The 18,877-nt window shown below is 37.1% G+C and overlaps 1 protein-coding gene across 4 annotated transcripts in view; it reads left to right on the top strand.

The window, feature by feature from the left end:
* PRR5L (proline rich 5 like) overlaps nt 1-18,877 on the top strand; it is a 72,758-nt gene that overhangs the window by 17,791 nt on the left and 36,090 nt on the right. For all 4 annotated transcript variants that reach the window (XM_081936355.1, XM_081936354.1, XM_081936357.1 and 1 more), the window contains 3 exons: nt 4,681-4,949; nt 7,376-7,456; nt 11,768-11,816. In XM_081936355.1, coding sequence (XP_081792481.1) covers nt 4,831-4,949; nt 7,376-7,456; nt 11,768-11,816 — 249 coding nt within the window. In that variant the 5' untranslated portion in view covers nt 4,681-4,830. The remainder of the gene's footprint in view (nt 1-4,680; nt 4,950-7,375; nt 7,457-11,767; nt 11,817-18,877) is intronic.

Below are 18,877 nucleotides of genomic sequence, written 5' to 3'. Positions count from 1 at the left end.
CATGAAAATGTTTACTCACTTTTTAAATAGGGAAGAAAGAAATGAAATAGAAGTTATTTTCATGCCTTTTAATAAATCATTTATTCCCATGCCTTTTAATTAAAAAACCACCAACGAAACACAAACACTTAGAACATGAAACCAATTATCTTCTTTGTAACCTATAGGCACAAGGTGAATACTAAAATTTAGTAACTTCGATTATTTTGGGCAAACAGAATAATCACTTGTGGGTTAATTATTATTATAAAATGCATATATTATTTACTGTTCCCCATTTCTCTGCAAAATATGAATAAGTATTGAATACCTTGCAAAATATTTTTAATACTATTGTTTTCACTTAAGGAAGATCTACAACAGCAAAAGTGCCTAAGACGTACAAAGGTCGTATTTAATAATAATAATACAAAGGTCTTGATTAGTGCTATGTGCATATCACTGAAAAAAGATGAGCCTTCCTGTAACAGGAACTGTATTAATGAAAAACATCAAAACCACTATCAGTCTGTCCACCCCAAATCAAAGCCTTCCATCCAGGAAACCATGGGATCTATAATTCTAACATTCTGGGTGAGAAATAAGAATTTCATCATCCATCCAGTTCTTCTGAACTTAGTTCAACCTTCTAGTTGTATTTCCCTTGAATTCAGGATAACAAAGGTTTGTGAGTGATTTGGAATTTCCTTGTTTTGAACATCAATACTTTTGCACAATGATTTGTACTAGAGATGGGGAAACCTATGACCTGAAGGCTGAACTTTGTTTTCCAGACTTTCTATGAAAGCCTTACTTGGACAGTTGCTGTTTCAAGAAGCTGAAATAAATAGTGCTTCTCTGGCTCTTCATTCACATTTCTCTAGGACAGGGGTGTACAAACTTGGGAACTTTAAGACTTGTGGACTTCGGCTGGGGAATTCTGGGAGTTGAAGTCCACAAGTCTTAAAGTTCCCAAGTTTGGACACCCCTGCTCTAGGAAAACAAACAGGCAATCAAAGCCTGAGAGGGAGTGAATATGAATGTGACGTATGTTTAGGTAAGAAGCCTACAAGATGGGTGGTGATTTTGTCCATCTCTAAATCCACCTTCATCTTTTTCTCTTCTTCTTTGTCTTTGTTATATACCATTCTACTCAATTATATAGGTATTCCTCGACTTACAGCAGTTTAGTGATCATTCAAAGTTACAGTGGCACTGAAAAAGTGATATAGGACCACTGTTCACACTTATCATTGTTGTAGCATCCCTATAGTCACGTGATAAAATTTAGTTGCTTGGTAACTGATTTGTATTTATGATGGTTGCAGTATCATGATGCAATCATATGATGGGATCATATGATCACTTTTTGCCACCTTCCAGCAAGCAGTCAATGGGAAAGCCAGGTTCACTTAACAACCATGTTACTAATTTAACCACCGTAGTGATTCGTTTAACAACTGTGGCAAGAAAGTATGTAAAATGGGACAAAATTCACTTAACAACTATCTGGCTTAGCAACAGAAATTTTGGGCGTAACTTGTAGTCAGAAGTCGAGGATTATCTGTAAGCAAAAATTGTGGGAATTGTACAACTGATACATATAAGTTTGGAAAGAATGTACTAAAGGATCTTTATCTTTTGTTTTTAAATACAGTAAAAGATAATTTTATGACATATAAATAAGTTTAACTTTTTTCTTTCTGCAGTGCTTAGTTATAGGGAAAAGAAAACCCTAGCATTGGGGGAGATTTTTCCTGAGTTGGTGTGCTGAGGGAGAATTTGATTGCAATTGGCTGTGCCAATGACCAGTCAACTTCTATATTGCTGTTTAACTAAAGGAAAATGGGGTGGCATTTAATAGTTTTTTTATACAACGGTGAGATTCCTAGTTGAGCAAGCTTGTGTTACTCATATAGATGTAACCAAAATTGGGTGTTTTGTATTTTTTTTTCTATTTTTGACAGAGAGTGAATATAGGGATTTTATTTTTAAAATAAAAATCTGTAAGTTAAGTTTTTATTGCTAATGGATTATGAATTAATTTCCCTAAATTGTGGGAAACCATGTGTGAAAGAGATCTGGGGAGGACATAAAATAGATTGAGAGTTGAATGCCTATCCCTGAATTAACCCAAGACTGTGATGCCTAGTTTTGCCTTTAGAATAGATATTGTTGAGTTCATTTCAAATTTCAGTTGTAATTTAACAAGTCTATAGGAACACTTGCACCTTTTTCTTTGTCAATCATTTACTTTTATAGTACTAAACATGCTATACAGTTATGTCTTTATGTGTTCAGGATGAAGTTGGCTATCTAAGGGAAGGACATTTTCTACCCAATGAAAGTAGAATTTATTGAAGAGAATTTAAGCAGATTAGAGCCAATACTTTATTGGATTAACCTCTTTGTTTTAAGAATATTTGCTGTTTTTCTAGAGAAGAAAAATCTATCACATATTTTTTTAAAGGAATTTATCTATGGTAGTATAAACCTTAGGTTATTTGAGGGAACATCTCTTGCTGGTCACATCTACCTGACCCCACTAGAGTGGGGAGGCAAGGAATGTTGCAGGTCCCGTCCCCTAAGAAGAAACATCTGGCGGGACCCAGAAGAGGGCCTTCTCCATAGTGTCTCCCTCCTCCTGGAACATCATCCCTCTAGAAATTAGACTGGTCCTCACTCCAGCACTCTTTCAGAAGGCTCTGAAGATGTGGTTTTGCCAGCGGCGTAGGGAAGCCAGACTGGGATGGAACTCATTAAATGGTTGATTTGAATGTGTGTTGTTGAGGGGGTGGGTGGGTTTTTATTTTATTTTATTATTATTTTGTTATTTTTCCTTTTTTATTTTTCTACATTTTTAAAATTATCTGTAAGCCACCTTGAGTCACTGTGAGTGAATAGGCAACTATATAAAATATTTCAATAAAATAAATAAAATAGAAATTTAACCTATTTTAATATCACTAATATTTTAAATTACAGTATTTTGTAAAGACTGAAGAAAGCTGGGAAGTTCAGAAATCATTGAACAGACTGTGCATTGGTACAACAAACCCCAAAACACTCTGAACAAATGGGACTCTCTGTTAGCTTTTTTCGTTTATGATTGTGGTAACATGCAGACAAAAACACATATGTGCACCTGCTCTTTATGTCCTGATCAGTGTACACATGAGGACTTCAGAGCAACACAACAGAATGCAATTAATGTTGCTAGTTTCTGGGCAAGATCTGTTTAATTTGCACATATTTTAATCTTGCATTTTATATATTAAGTTTTATATCATATACTATGTCTCATATTAATCTTGATGCTTCTGACATGAATAAACAAACATTGATAGTCTTTGGGTTAGACTCAAGCTTAGTCATATTTAGAAGAAGGAATGGATTTTGGGTTGATCATGATCCACTAAAGTCTCTCTCATTTGCACTTACTCTCTTCCTGATACTGGAATATAAATTGCATGTTTGTCAAGATGAAAATTCTATAGAAATGTAAAACCTTCCAATTGTACTCATTATTATTATGCTTGATTATCATGACTTTGAAGTAATATACAGTATTATCCATATATTGCAAGGTGGGGTCGAAACTGTGGTCGAAACAAGCTTCTTATAAGCTTAAGATGTGAATCAGAAATTTCAGTTCATGATCTTTAATATACTATACTATTTTATAGGAAAAGCACGGGCAATTTTGGAGATGCCTTCTAAGTCCCTGCCTAACACTGATGATTAAAGAAAATGTATAGATCTAAAATTCCCATTGTCTAGCTTTGACCTGAGAACTACATTTAAAGTCAAAACAAAACCAGTTTGGGCAACCCAAATCCCCTTTGGCATGGTGACAGTCCTAGCAAGTGGGAGTGGCATTGTCTAAACTGTAAAGGAAATTTCCACTGGTAATGATCCAAAAGCTTAGTATAGTATTACCAACCTTAGCCTTCCTCATTGGTATGTAGTGATTTCACAAGGAATAGATTGCAACATTGCTTTACAGTAAAGCTCCGAGCCTTTGACAATTTTCAGCAATTCTTCATTAGACCTAGAGGAATTTTAACAAAACCCCTGGGCCTGCTTTTTTCAGTGCTCCTTTAAATAATGGGGGATCCTTCCTAACAGACCTGCATAAGTGGGACAGTGTGCCTGCTGTACTTGGGTTAGGCATGTTGCAATGTTAAAAATCCTTAAGAGGTAGCTACATTCAGTGTGGGTAAAACCTTCTGAACAAAATAATGGCATGACTTATTCCTTAGATAGATAGATTACATAGATAATAGATAGCTAGATAGATAGTAAGTAGGTAGATAGAGATAGATGATAGGAAGATAGATAGGCATAGAGAGAGATAGAGATGGAGAGGGGGGGAATGGATAGATAGATAGCACATTCCTCTTCCTTACTCTTTTCTTTTTTATGTGTCCTGATTTCTATACATTTATTACAAACATGGGTTTTTAAGCCAATCTTCTTTTTGTTTTTTTTCCCAAAAGATTCTAAATACTGGCATATTAACATTAAAAAACCAGAACGTCTGTTAAGGATGAACTTAAAATGAAAGAGTTTTTATTTTTAATTACAATGAGTTAACCATCTCAGAATAGTGGTGCTAGGTCAGTCTGTCATATACAGTAGTATAGTTTATAAAGCATGTTCAAGCCTCAATTTTTCTTTGTTATTTCCACTTTTTGACAGGTTAAATTCTGATTCCTGAGGAAACAGAAGTATCTTCCCTGCCAGTTAACCTCAATATCCTCATGCAAATCCATTTCCTCATCCCCTTCCGTCTAAACAGATGACATCGATTCCATCATAGCTCGAGCTTTTGAGTTCCAATTTCAGAAGATGGGCTCATTCCGAAAGCCCCGGCCACGTTTCATGAGCTCCCCAGTGCTAAGTGATTTGCCACGATTCCTGGCAGCTCGGCAATCTCTACAGTTCAGATCAAACTCTGCCTGGAACAGGTGAGAAGCATCCCATGAATGTATATTTGATGCCTTGAGACTTGGATTTAGAGGGTAAAAAGTTGCTTCAGAATGTGCAAGGTCTCTCGCATGGTAATTCCTTAAAGCAGTGAGATGTCTTTCAGGGATGACGTGGTTGTACATTATAGCTACAGCGTATCCTGAGAAAGGTGCATTTAGTAAAAGGAATTGTCCACAGCGAGGATGTGTGCACTCAATAAAACATTTTCCCTCTTGTACTCAAAATATTTCAGAGCTCTTTTATGCCTTATAATGCTCTTCTTACGGCATTACTGGATTTCTCTGTGTGTTTGAATTCAAAAACTATCTGTGCAATTCTGTAGATTTCTCACCAATTGTATGTATCTTCTGGGAGGGGATCATTTTTCCTCTTTGGTGTGCAAAGGAAAAGATTTTGGATCAAATCTGGTTTAAACTTTTCCTGAATTCCTCAAGGGAGTGAGTGAATAAACTTGAGTAATCTGTCTGGTTTTGTGAGATAACATGTTGTGAGAACTTGACAATATCCTGACGGGGATTTTTTCACACTAGAAAGATTTCTGTGTAGGTGTGTCTAGGTGATTTTAAAGTGTGGTTACAAAAAACATCTTGGAGTATGTATTGAAAATGATTTGATGGCTACAGTTAATTCTACTTTTATTGCTTGGTTAACCTGTCAAGTTATGGTTTAAAATTCTGCTAAGAAGAAAAAGTTCCAAACATAGTTTGTTGATTCAGATGTAATGGTTACCAGTAGTGGTTTAGAGAGAAAAAAAGTGAGCTCCCTCAAGGGCATTTCTCATAGTATCAAACTGTGATTCTATGCTGTAGAAGTAGCCCTCTATTTATGGCTACAATTGGACCCAGAATCTTAATCATTAAATAAAATGGTAATTCAGCTAGATGTCATTTCATTTAATGACAGAAGTCCCAGCTCTTCCAGTTGTGAGTGTTAAGTACCTTTGTAGGCTGTTAAGTAGAATCCTGGGGAAAAGATCTGGGCCTCCCACTACACTGGGAAACCCAGGTCCTCTTGCTACCCCACCATGCCTAGGTCCATTTACTTTTGCAATCTGCAGCTGCTGAGGCCACTTGCTCCATCCTGCAAGCGGGCCCCATTCTTGAGGTGGTTCAGAAGGCTCCTTCTCCAAAACCCCTATTTTTAAGAAGGGGCCTTCCAAATGATCATGAGAACAAAGGTATTTGCTGGATTTTTTTGTGTGGGCCAGATATGAGATTTGTTCCTCCAGTGCATGCATGGATTTTCCTTCGCTGTATGGAGGGAAGGGGAAATTCTTTGCTGCACTGGGGGAATGAACCTAAAATCTTCCACCACCACCCCTACATGTCCTTCCCTGCTGGCTTTCCCATTGACTTTCTGGGGAAGCCAACACAGAAAATTGCAAATAGCAATCACATGACGACAAGACAATTGACATGTTTGTAAATGCAAATGTATTACCAAAAGCCTGAAATGAAATCATGTGACTGCAGACAAGGGGGACAGCATGACCATTTGGTAAGCCATCATAAATGTAGTTATTAAACTACCGCAAATTGAGGACTACCTTTGTGAATTATCACGAGATCAGTAACTAGAAGCATAGCCCTATTTAAATGCCTGCAGTTAATGGTGCAGGGAGCATTTACAAATTGTTGCAGACAGCAATGATTGATTCTACTTCCATCTCCCTCTCAACTCCACATGGTGCTAGCTGAGAACTGTGATTGGCTTGAAAGTGGATAGTTTGTACAAATATATTTATAGATAACTATTAGTGAAGGAACTAGTAAAAGGATCCTTATTTTCTTGAATTCTGTTATCTTGGCAAACATTTTTTCATGTTTTTTTTTGGGGGGGGGGAGCCTGGGTTAATTCAGTTCCACAGTGATTTGGCCATGCAGTCCTACAGAGATAAGTTTTTGCATTTTGTGAAACATGCACAACACTTTGTCTCTTCTTTCTTTCTTTTATAAGAAAGTATTCTTTTGTGGTTTGCAATGAAGCAAACTCTGTTTAATCACTGGCCTTTGTGTTTGTCTGAAGAAGTCAGAATACTCAGTGGCCAAAATTTCCAGAGTTGCTTTTTGTTTCCAAAGAAGATGATGCAATAGTCATGGCAGTGCTCTAAGTAAGAGCCACATAAGGACAGAAGGAAACAGCGGTGCACTTAATTTTGGCTAGCACCTGCCTGTATTAGTCTCTAGATATCTGTATAATTATATTTCTCTCCACAGCCGAGGGCAAAGGAGACTAATGATTCCATGGGGGGTGGAATGCAGAAGTCATTTAAGGGCAATTAATCTCCTTCTCTACTCTCTGATATATTTACACGGTTCTTGACTGCAGTTTCATTGCTTTGTGTAAATCAGGCAATGACATTCATTATTTATGACTGCCCTAACCTTCTCCTTCTGTTTGGCAGTGTTCAAACAGCAGTGATCAATGTCTTCAAAGGGGGAGGCTTGCAAAACAATGAACTCTACATCCTCAACGAAAATGTCAGGTATGTGGATTTAACTGAACTTGCTTCAACAGCCTTTCCAGGTCAGGGCAAAAGTAACGCCAAGAGCATTGTGCTGTGGCAGTAGCTTGTATCTTGGATTCCCAATATGCTTCTTTTATTGGCACAGGAAAGGAGACTGAACTATGGACTTTTTATGATGCTACAGCAGTGCAGAAATTCACAACAGAAAAAAAAGGTCATATATCAATGATTTTACATGAGAAGCAGGAGAATAGATTTAGGTCTTTCTTCCTCTTATTACCAGGTGATTTCTTGCAGTAGCAGTGGCGGTAATGGATGGTGGAGATCAGAATTTGGCCCGACTTCTCTTCCACAAAATTGTTTACATCCCAGGGCTCTCGGCATCATCGCCTCACAGGGTGACGAGGGAATGCTGGGGGAGAGCTGTGCAGTGGCTGGCACTGCTCCTGCTTCTTGGGGACCCCTGTGCAACCCCAGGGCCAGTCTGGGGGTATGTTGGATGCTGATACTGGGTGTGCTTTCCACAAGGAGAGCGGTCCTTGCCTGGGTTGGGCGGGCTGTCACGCTTGCTATCCTCCATCCCTGGCCCTCTACTTTACGGTTTCCCCGAAAATAAGATCTCCCCAGATAATAAACCCAATTGGGCTTTTGAGTGCATGCACCCACCCCCAAAAATAAGCCCTCCCCCCAAAATAAGCCCTCCCCAAAATATTGCAACATAGCAGCAGCCATGAGGTGACCACGCTCACCGCCTCCTGCACCCCAAAAATAATGTCTCCCTGAAAATAAGGCTAAGCACTTATTTTGGAGGTAAAAAGAAAATATTATTTTTGGGGAAACAGGGTACATGCCACAATTATAGTTAAGAAGTAGCTATCACAAAGGGTGTCTTTTCAGCTTCATTCTGCCATCATAATATTAAAGGAACTTCAGGACTGGGAAACTATCACCTATAAGAATGGATTATTGGTGGCTGGCTGAGTTGTTGTTGATGTGGTAGTTACATGTGCTTCATATTTTTAGCAGACAGAGCAATGATGCTATGTGATGGAGCCATTTGCATATGAGCAGGGCTAAGATTGTTTTCTCTTAAATTTTTGCAAAGTGTTTGAGTAGTTTTCCCCATCACTATTATTCTGCAATAATATATGTGGGGTCAGAAATGAGTAAAATTTGCACTTTGTGGAGCAAAGATTTAATTGAGGGTGAGAAAAGTTCTGTTTGATTTTCTCTGAATTGGTTGAGTTCAGTGAGGTGCTGCGTGAAGGCTGCTGCTTTACAAGATGATGCTTTAGAGAAGTGGCATCGTAGAAAAGAATTAACCTTGAATTGGGTTTCCTCCTCAGACAGATTTTTGTCTCTAGGCCCCTGCTTTTTCTTTAAAAAAAAAACTGATGAGGTGTTACTGATGCATCTGCTTTGGTGTTTGGTGTTTTTGGAAGTGAGATGCAGTAGGTCCACTCTTCGAAATCTGAATGGAATCATATTTAGGTACTGAATTTGTGTATATGAAAGAGAGGAAGTGAAAAAGAATAGGTGTCAGAGAGATCACTAGGTGTAGAATATTGCAGATTTCAATGTTCAGTTGGGAATATCTTTGCAAGACACAGAAGTTTGTATAATGATGAAAACAGGCACTGATCATGCAATGAATTTATTTGAATGGTTTGGTCAGATATATGAGCACCAAAAACATTCAGGTCTTGATGGAGCCTGTTTGGTGTAGTGGTTAAGGTGCCAGATTAGAAAGCAGGAGACCATGAGTTCTTCATGCCTTAGCACCAGTGTTTCTCAAACTTGGCGACTTTAAGTCCTGTGGACTTCAACTCCCAGAATTCCCCAGCCAGCTATGCTGGCTGGGGGATTCTGGGAGTTGAAGTCCACAGGACTTAAAGTCGCCAAGTTTGAGAAACACTGCTTAGCACAAAGCCAGCTGGGTGATCATGAGTCTTAGCGCAAAGCCAGCTGGGTGACCTTGAGCCACTCATTGTCTCTCAGCCCTGATGGCAAACCACTTTCGAAAACCTTGCCAAGAATACCACAGGGACTTGTCCAAGTAGTCATCAAGAGTCAACAATGACTTTAAGGCACCAAAAAAACAAAAACAAAGGCATGGCAATAGGTAAGAATTTTCTCTAGGAAATGGAAACAAACATTAGTTTGATTATAGCTTCAGATTTGATAAACACATAGAATGGTCTCCCCCCCCCCAACCCCCACACACTTGGCCTTTCTTCCTTCCACTCCGTGAATTTGTTTAAACATTGACAATGCCAAGAAAGCTTAAATGTTTCGACAAAAGGTTATCAGTATCCTCCATGCTTCTGACTGATACTGTATGTACCCAGGGAGTTAATTAAGAACAGCTCTAACATTTTTTCCAGTAGCACAGATTTATGTGATTGATTTAAAAACTTCTGTTTAAAGCAGGCAGTTTTGGCCATAAGATCTTGCATTGAAAACAAAAACGAAGCCTTCATAAAGGGTTTCCCCCCCTCTTTTTGTATCATCTCAGTAAGATATAATTCTTCATGCTCTGACAAATGGCTTTATAAGTTTCTGAAATCAGATCCTCTCCCCCCACCCTTCATGCTTAAGGATAAAAATCTTACTGCTTTAATGCATACTTTAAATAAGAAGCTTGGAAAGGAAAGTTGTTGCTAACAGCAGTACATTCATTTTGTTCTTTGTGAAGGCAGCATTTGTTTCTCCAGCTATGCAACTGCCTTCCATGTATATAAGCAAATGCATATAACTAGCTTGCTTGTGTATAACAAGAAGAGGCAGAAATTTCAATTGGATCAATCAGCTGTCAACAAAACCACCAATTACACCTCTTTTATCATAATTTCCAGAAGGATAAATGTATTGGCACATCACAGCAAATTTGTGTATTTCATTTTCAAGACACATGAATTTTGTTATGTGGATTAAAATTCACTTGATGCATTAACTAAATTGGGCTCCAGATCACAAAATCCTTCCTTTAATAAAGCTTACTTTGCAAGGATGCCTGATTAGGTTTGTTCAGTGGATTGGTTAATTGCTGGAGTGAGAAAATGAATAGCAAACGTATTGGGTGAATGCCTGGAAGGTTTTGATCATACAGGATTAGGGGAGGAATTGGTGGTTTTAGTTTACATAAGCTCAGAAAGCAAATTTGTTAGTCCAGTGAATGGGATAATTTAAAGAGGAGGAAAGAAATAACATTGGTGAAGAATGGCTGCCCATAATTTGAGAAGCACTATGGGGTGGAAATTGAGGACAGGAATTCAGAATGCTTACAAATCTCATGTATTGAATTAATGTTGGTACTATAAATTACTGGGTGCAGCAAGGAGAAAAGTGATGTCTCAGAGTCTCAGCTTCATGACAAACTGTAACAGGGAGATTTTGTCATAATAGTAACATCCTACTGCAAAATGATTTTTAAATTATTATTTAGAAGTCACAGATGGGATTTAATTGAAAGTTCCATGGGTTCATCCTCTCCTTTATTTTCAGGTATTCAAAATTAGCTATACCTCAATTCTGCTTGAAAAGAATCAGATTTAAAAAGCAATATTATAGTGATTTACTTGAGGATAAAGTATTGAAATTGGAATTGTATAATGTTTGTCATTGATCAGAAAATGACAGGGGTTTTCTGTACTGGAAAGTTGCTGAAAATATTTCTCTTCTAGTATGGTGACTGGACCTAGCCTTAATAGATTTTTGTAAGGTTTGAAATGGTTTCTTCATGATTATTAGTCATTAAATGCATGTGGGATGGGACATCAAAGCATTACGAGTTAACCTGACTGGAAAGAGTGGAAATCTTGGTTTTGCTTTCCAGCCCACTCAAAAATAATATCTAGGAATGCAGGAGATAGCCAAATCAGATCTTGCCTTCTTTAGAAATTGAACTTGTTCTTCCTTGACAGGAGTTAAGTGTGAAGACTCAGGTCTTTTGATCAAGTTCTTACTATAAAGTTTGTCTCATACAAATAAGTATTTCTAATCCAGATAGTTAACATGCTACAATAAATGCATTGTCAGAATGTAATTCTAAATGATTCATGCAAGTGAGGGATAAATGACATTAAAAACATATGAAGCTGGCTTTGAATGTAATTTCATACCAGCTAACAGTTTGGTGTTCCACAAACTTAGGATTCTTTGTCAACTACCAGATGTGTCATGGAAAATAATGAAAGAAATAAAATTAAACAATACATAAAAGTCAAAGTATCTTCTTAGACACCTCTGCATTGTAGAGTTCAGTAAATGTCTTTTTTTATTATTATTTTCTGGAAGTGTTTTCATGATAAGTGATCCATTTCTTTCCAGGCAGTTGTTGAAGAGTGAGCTTGGATCCTTCATCACAGACTATTTTCAGGTAACATTTAGTCCTTAAGTGGATAAATGAAACAGTGAAATTGGTTAAACCTTTATGCTGGCTTTCCTTTTTCTTCTCCTTTTTAAGTAGCTGCAAGTTCTTGGAAAAGCTAGAAAGTGTTTTGGACAACATAGCATGATAGCAAAGGCTAAACCAAAGCTAGACAACCTTATTCACAGAACTATAAATTGATAAAAGTTAGTACTTCTTTTCTTAAAATGGTAGGAGTGTATTACATAAAAATGCCCCATTTAAGGTTAATACTATGAGGATGAGTCTTTTTCTTTAAAAACTCTTGAACAATTGGAAAATAGTTTTCAGAAAAAGGTTCACAACTAGGGAATTTTCTCTGTTTCTGTCCTCAAAACCCCCTCTTTCCCCCCAGTAGATGGGGGTATGTGTTGCTTAAATTACAATGCTCACAATTCATGTTTCTCTTCTCCACATTCCCTTCATCATTCTCATTGCAAAACTTATAAGTGGAAATGTACTTCAATGCCTTATGAACATTTGGGATAAAAAATGTACCCAAAATCTTTTTAGACAATGGCTATTAATCCAAGATTACCAGGTTCTCCTAGAGCAATGGCCCCCAACCTTCTGGGCACCAGGGACCGGTTCCATGGAGAGAGGCTTCCCCGCAGACCAGAGGGGACATGGTTTCGTGTATACTGCCTGCATCCTGCATACGAGTCTTCACTTAATTGCATGGCCCAGTTTCTGGTATACTGTGAACTGGTGCCGGTGTATGGACCCAATGTTAAGGATCTCTGTCCTAGAAGATTCTGGAGTACCGTTAAACATTATAAAATCAAAAAGAATAAAGAGATTTGATAATAAGGCCGAAGTTTCCGCCTTATTAGAACTTTTGTAGAAGTTTACACAATCACAGTCTTTGAAGATATTCCACTTTTCAATAAATATTCAACTCATGGTTTAATATTTCCTAATCAGAAATTCTTTATGTGGTCTCTTGTATCACAGGGTTAATGCATTTCTCCATATTGATTTAAGATGACATCAGTGGTCACTGAGAAGAGACTATCATTAAGAATAGCTTTCTTTGTTGAGTTTTCCTCCCTAGGAATTCATGCTATGATACTTAGCCCTTCCCCACCTTTTTGGAAAAAGCTACCTAAGCAATGACATAAGATGTACAGTGCAAATACCCATTCTTAGCACTTAAATGTGGAATGCATGTTAGATAAGCTGTAAACCCACATAGTTCCAGCATGCAGTAAAATATATTGTGGTTGTGGCTTTGAAACACACGAACAGAAATCTCATTTAATAAGCCTTTCAGGGAATGTAGCATTGCTTTTTGAAATCTGAATAGTCTGCAGAACAACAATAATTCAAACACTGGAGGTGAGGAAATGCATGAGTCAGAGTGAAATTATTATTTATCTTTTAACTCATAAACAGCCCTCAAAGATCTTAAATTTAACCAGTTTGGTCCTGTTATCTACAACAATGAAAAAAAAGTATGCACAAATTCATGGCCATTGTTACTGTAGAAAGCAGCCTCATTAGTGAAAATGAAACCTATGAAACCAAATTATGAATAGGATGTTTCTTCAATCCACCTCTATATTGGGGACCTTTTAGATTTCCCAGAAGTAGCCACAAGGATTTCTAAAAAGGAAGACCAACTTATAATGTATTCTTTATCCTCAATTCAGTGTACACTATTATAATGCATTTCTTGTAACAGCAATAACCTATGCAATATTGGCTCAAAGATTAAATTTAAATGTACATAGTTTGTGCAATGTGTGTATATGTATGTATGTATGTACACACACACATAAATTGGCACAAAATTTTCATGCACAGATGTACTGAATTTTCCTAAATTTTATCCTTTCTTGTTCTAGGAACAGGAAAATACCCTATAAAATTCTTAAACTTACCAAGCTTACTGCATGCTAAGTAATGAAATAAAAATAACTGGAAATTGTAATCCCAGGTAATATCTTATAGTGTGCTATTTTGTAACACAAATTTAAACCAGTCCTATTCAGGTCAGGTGAATGTCATGATAGTAAATTAATAACTAAATGTTTTAATAGATTTAGTGAGAGCCAACTTTAACTGGCAAGATTGTAGGTTACAAACACTTGTTAGTAATTGATTCTAGTGCATGTAATGGCATTGAAGGGATAAGAAAAAAACAAAATATTATTTCTCCCAATGATTTGTTGTTGTAATTTAGGCTTTGCTTATTCTAGATTTTTTTTTAAAAGTCATTTAAAACAATAATAGAATAAAGACTGAACAATAAATTAGCATTATTGAAAATCATGGCTTATGATGAATGCGTGCTGGTGAATTTCAACTTATTCACTACTCCTGCTAGCTTTAATTGTTAAATAAATCTGGAATGATTTATTGGCATATCAATTTTACTAGAGATGTTTGGCTGTTGATCTCCATACAAGCCATAATTTCTAAATGAGAAAGGAACCATGGTTTACAATTCTGGCTTGTAAGCATTAAGATAAAGCCAACATTTTCAAGTGGTTTGCAAAAACGCCCCATTCCATGCCTTCAATAATGTGAAGGATCGAAATGGGGTGTTTTTGCAAACTGCTTGAAAATGGGGAGGGGGGATTTTGTCTCTTATCCTGTTTTCAGTCTGTGCTGACCTTCGGAACAGGGTGAGGGGCAGGAATATCCTCCTCCACATTTTCAAGCCTTTTGCAAAAACGCCCCATTTCAAGCCTTCAATGTGAATATGTAGGTGAGAAGCAACCTCTTATAGACATGAAAATCCATACACTTGGAACATCAGAAGACGCCCTGCGATGAGATGCTGCTGCCAAAATGCAGGAAATCTCCACCCCCCCACCTGCAGATCTTCAAAGAGGAGTTTCACCAGGACGAAGAGGTGGATGAAGATGGTGTTTGTGTCGCCTTCATCCTGGTGAAACTCCACTTTAAAAGGTTGATCTGCAGGTGGGGGGGTGATTTCCTGTACATTAGCAGTGGCGTCTCCTCGGAGGGCTTCTTCCGATGTCCCAGGTGTATTGATTTTCATGCCTTCTTTTCCTGTTCCGTGGACAGAATTGCGAGCTGTGACTGTCACCGTTATGTAAGGAGGGCATTTGGGTTGTGTTGCTTGGCCTCTGGCTTCTTTTGCAACCGCAATTGGCTGCAAAAGTGACCGGTGTTTGCTGGAGGCAGAGGTCTGAGCGGCACCTGTGAATCAGCTGTTTTATGAATGGAGTGGCCCAGCTGTTCCAATTAAGCGGCCAAGAAGCCCTGAGGTGACCGGGGAAGGGCTGCCCCCTGTTCTGGCTAACCCACCCCTTCACTAGGACTTATTTTCAGGGGAGGGTTTATATTTTTGCCCACTGCGAAAATCTGGCATGGCCTTAGTTTCAGGACATGTTGTATTTTCGGGGAAATATGGTAGTTAGATGGACTGAAACCTCATTTTTATTAAACATTCTTAAAGATCCACTTTCTATTTATTCCTGCCCTAATCTTAGCTGTAAAGGAGAGTTCCCTTAATAACAAATTTGAGAACTGTAATCTCATCTCAGAAATATGAACCTAATCTGAGCAAGAGAGGAATTTTCTTTTTTTACTACTTTAGGTGGAGTTTTTTAAAATAATAAAAATATTTTAAATTGAGTTACAAACAGGCCAAATTGTGAGATACCAGATCACTTGATCTGTAATAGTTTTAATTCCCTTTTAAACTGAAACTTAACTATCAGCACACTATAAACATGTATGCATTTTAAAGAAATGATCCTAATTCTATGCAAGAGGACTGCGGAAGAGTTACACAGTGTGAAAAGTAGAGCAACTGTTTATCATTTCTGTAATTCTTGAACAGTAGTTACTGTACTTTTTACTGAAGTACTCATAACTAAATCACTGTCGCATTTCATGAAAACAGAATTAACCAATCTACAACTGTTTTTTCTCAATAGTGAACATTTTCAATTCTGTAATCACATTGACTAGTGTGCTCTGTGCCTTAAACACAAACGTATCATTTTGACTTTAATTGCATATAGGGGAATTTTGTGTTTCAAAGAGAACTTCTAGTAATACTCCTTCCAGAAGATATGTGAGATACATACAAAGATGTACGTATGGGATATACATTTTTATAAACATAAAAGACAAAACTTCATGTTTCATACAGGAGTCTGACTGAAAAAAATACAAGTAGAATTGTCTGGTGGTTTATGCTGGCAACGTAATCTTGAATAAACTATTCCAACAGATACTTCTCCCTGTGAAGGAAGCACACTTTGTTCTTTCCTAGTTTAATTGGGTAGAATGTTCCAGTTTTTAAAAAAATACTCAAGTCTTGGTTATTGAAATTTTCATGATTAACACTGCTCAACCGAGCTTTGTAATGCAATCATCCAGTTTTATTGGCATTTTACATCTGTATATGCAGATTTAAAAGTTCCTTTAGTTCTTCCAACTCATTTACCAAGTGGCTCCTCGGGTAACAAAAGTTGAGTTTGCCCACTAATTGTCCTAGCTATTTTTTGGCTAAATGATGGCAGTAGGAAAACCTGTTTTTTTTTCCTTTACATTTTATTGTCCAAAGTTGCACATATCTCTGATAGGAAGTGAACTTTTCAGCTAAGCTACTGACATCTTGAACATGATATTTAAAAGAACTGTAAAGTGTTATAAGTTACCAGTTACTGTTCCTCGTATGTTGGAATAATGTGTAAAGAGATTCTTGATAGCTTGTTATTTAACAATCTGGAAATAATCTGGTTGCTTAGTCCTTACATGTGACAAAGTTTTAAAGGCCAAGCTTCATGTATTCTATTAAACCAAGAGTTAATTAATCAAGTGGCTTATATTTCATACTGACTGCGTAACAAATATATGGTAATACAACTTCAGAACTTAAGGTTTGTTCAATAAGTCAGTTAACCATACCATATCTAAGCTCAAAACACAGTTACTGAGTTCACAAATCAGATTTAGCTGAAACAAGGAAACAAAACTATGACTTACCATGATGTGTATATCTAACCACTTACTATTGTTTTCTGCGTGAATTCTGGTAGATGAGACCTTATATTTCCTTGTAAATTCCTCCAACTTTTCTTTGTGATATGATTCTTTTTTGGTCTGGAATTTTAATTCGAGATACTTTGTTTTCTAGTATCTTTACCTAAGTTCATAAGTTATTACAGTGGGGAGAGGAGGGAAAATATAATACATGGCATGGTTTGTGAGAATAACACAAGTAATTGTTTATTCTAGCATTTTGAGAAATTTCAGAAGATTATTGCTTACTTTTGCCCATAGATATATTTATTGAATCTGAAGTAACTTCTAGGTAACACAGAGTCTTCTATTAAAAAGGGACTTAGACTTTTATGCAACATAAAAACAAACCATGGATTATTTTAATCATAGTCTTTATTGAGTAATTTTAATTGAGTTGACATAGTCTTTCAAAATAAAGCTTCTTGGGAAGGAAGCACTGCAAGGGCATTGATGCATGTCTCAAAATAAGAAGAGCTTCTTCTCCATGATTGCTGTATATTTAGACCATTTGTGCACATATATTTTTGCCTGCTTTCCTTTTCTTTTGGTTTGTTCTGAATTTGCAGGAAAATAGTTGCTTGGGTAATTGAACATAATACTGCTGACCAATTTTCTGTTTTGTTCACTGTTCCTCTGTGTGCTTGCTTGCACAAAGATCCCCCGTCAGCCAATTATTTTCCATCAGACAAGGAATTCACAACTATTCTGGATAGTTGTGAATTATTCCATGTGCATACAGTATAGGTAAACTGTAGGCAGTGGAGTACATCTATATCTTGAAACCACAAACACTTCCCATAAATGTTAGAGGAATAGTTACTTATACAAATTATTCATATGATTCATCAGCCTCTTATTCACAGTGGAAGGATTGCTCGTAACCATGGGCATGTTTTATTACATAAAATTCTGTCTGCATGCATAACCTCCAGCCTTTAAACCGGTGTACCCAGATGTGTATAGGATTTTAATTTCTTGAATTCTTATGACCACTTTGCCTGGAAATTCTGAGAGTCTAGAGGGCACCTTGGACATGAATATACAAAAGACTATTATATATTGTTCCAGAAGGCAGAAAGACAGATATCAGTTGAATGTGAGGGAGGGAAAACAGTAAGTAACATTCTTTTAACAGTAAGAATAATTTGAAATTAGAATCAATTACCTATAGAGAGGCATCTTTCTTATTAAACATTTCTGATTTAAGGGTAAGCAGAAGCTGAGTAAGTCTCTGTCAGGGATGGTTTAATGGAGATATTTTTTGCACTGAGCAGAGGGTTGGACTTAATGGCCCGAGCAATTCCCCAATTCCATGATTATAAGTATTGTAGAACACTGGCAAATTGCACTGGCTACTGGTCTGCTTTTGAGTGCAGTTCAAGGTGCTGGTTCTGACTTTTAAAGCCTTTAGTGGCATAGATTCGGGCTACCTGATGAACTGTAATCCTGATAAGACCAGCCCATCCTACTCAAGCTGACAGTGAGACTGCAGATCCTGTCAGTCAAAGAACTCTGACTGTCAGGATCCAGAAGAAGAGCCTTCTCTGCCATAGCAACTGCCTTTTAGAACATCTTGCCCTCCAGGGTAAGATCTGCCTCAAACCTCCTATCTTCTTGTAAGAACCTAAAGACTTGCCTCTGCAAATTGGCCTGGGGATCCAATAGGGAATTCTGGAGGTGGCTGCTAGATTGACAGCAGACTCCGCCTCCCTTCACCTCTCTGCTCCCCATGCATCTTTTTTTTTTACTAGTCATATCAACATATTTTTTTCCTTGCTTGTTTTATTATTTTTATTATTGGTACATAATATTGTTATATTTTTATTATTTATTTAAGAAAATTTGCACGACCGTGAATTTTTATTATTTTATTCTATTTTCCTTTCCTTCGTTTAATCTTTCTTTTTATTTCCTAATATTTAATGGTTGTGAGCCACTTAGTGATAGACAGCAAATCAATTTGATACAATAACAACAACAACAACAACAACAACAACAATAATTCTACGTCCTTGGTTAGG

This window comes from Natrix helvetica, assembly GCF_964273705.1.
Source record: "Natrix helvetica genome assembly, chromosome: 1".
In the NCBI taxonomy this organism is placed as follows: Eukaryota; Metazoa; Chordata; class Lepidosauria; order Squamata; family Natricidae; genus Natrix; species Natrix helvetica.
The sequence above is the reverse complement of the archived record's forward strand: the minus strand, read 5'-3'. Positions and strand labels throughout refer to the sequence as shown.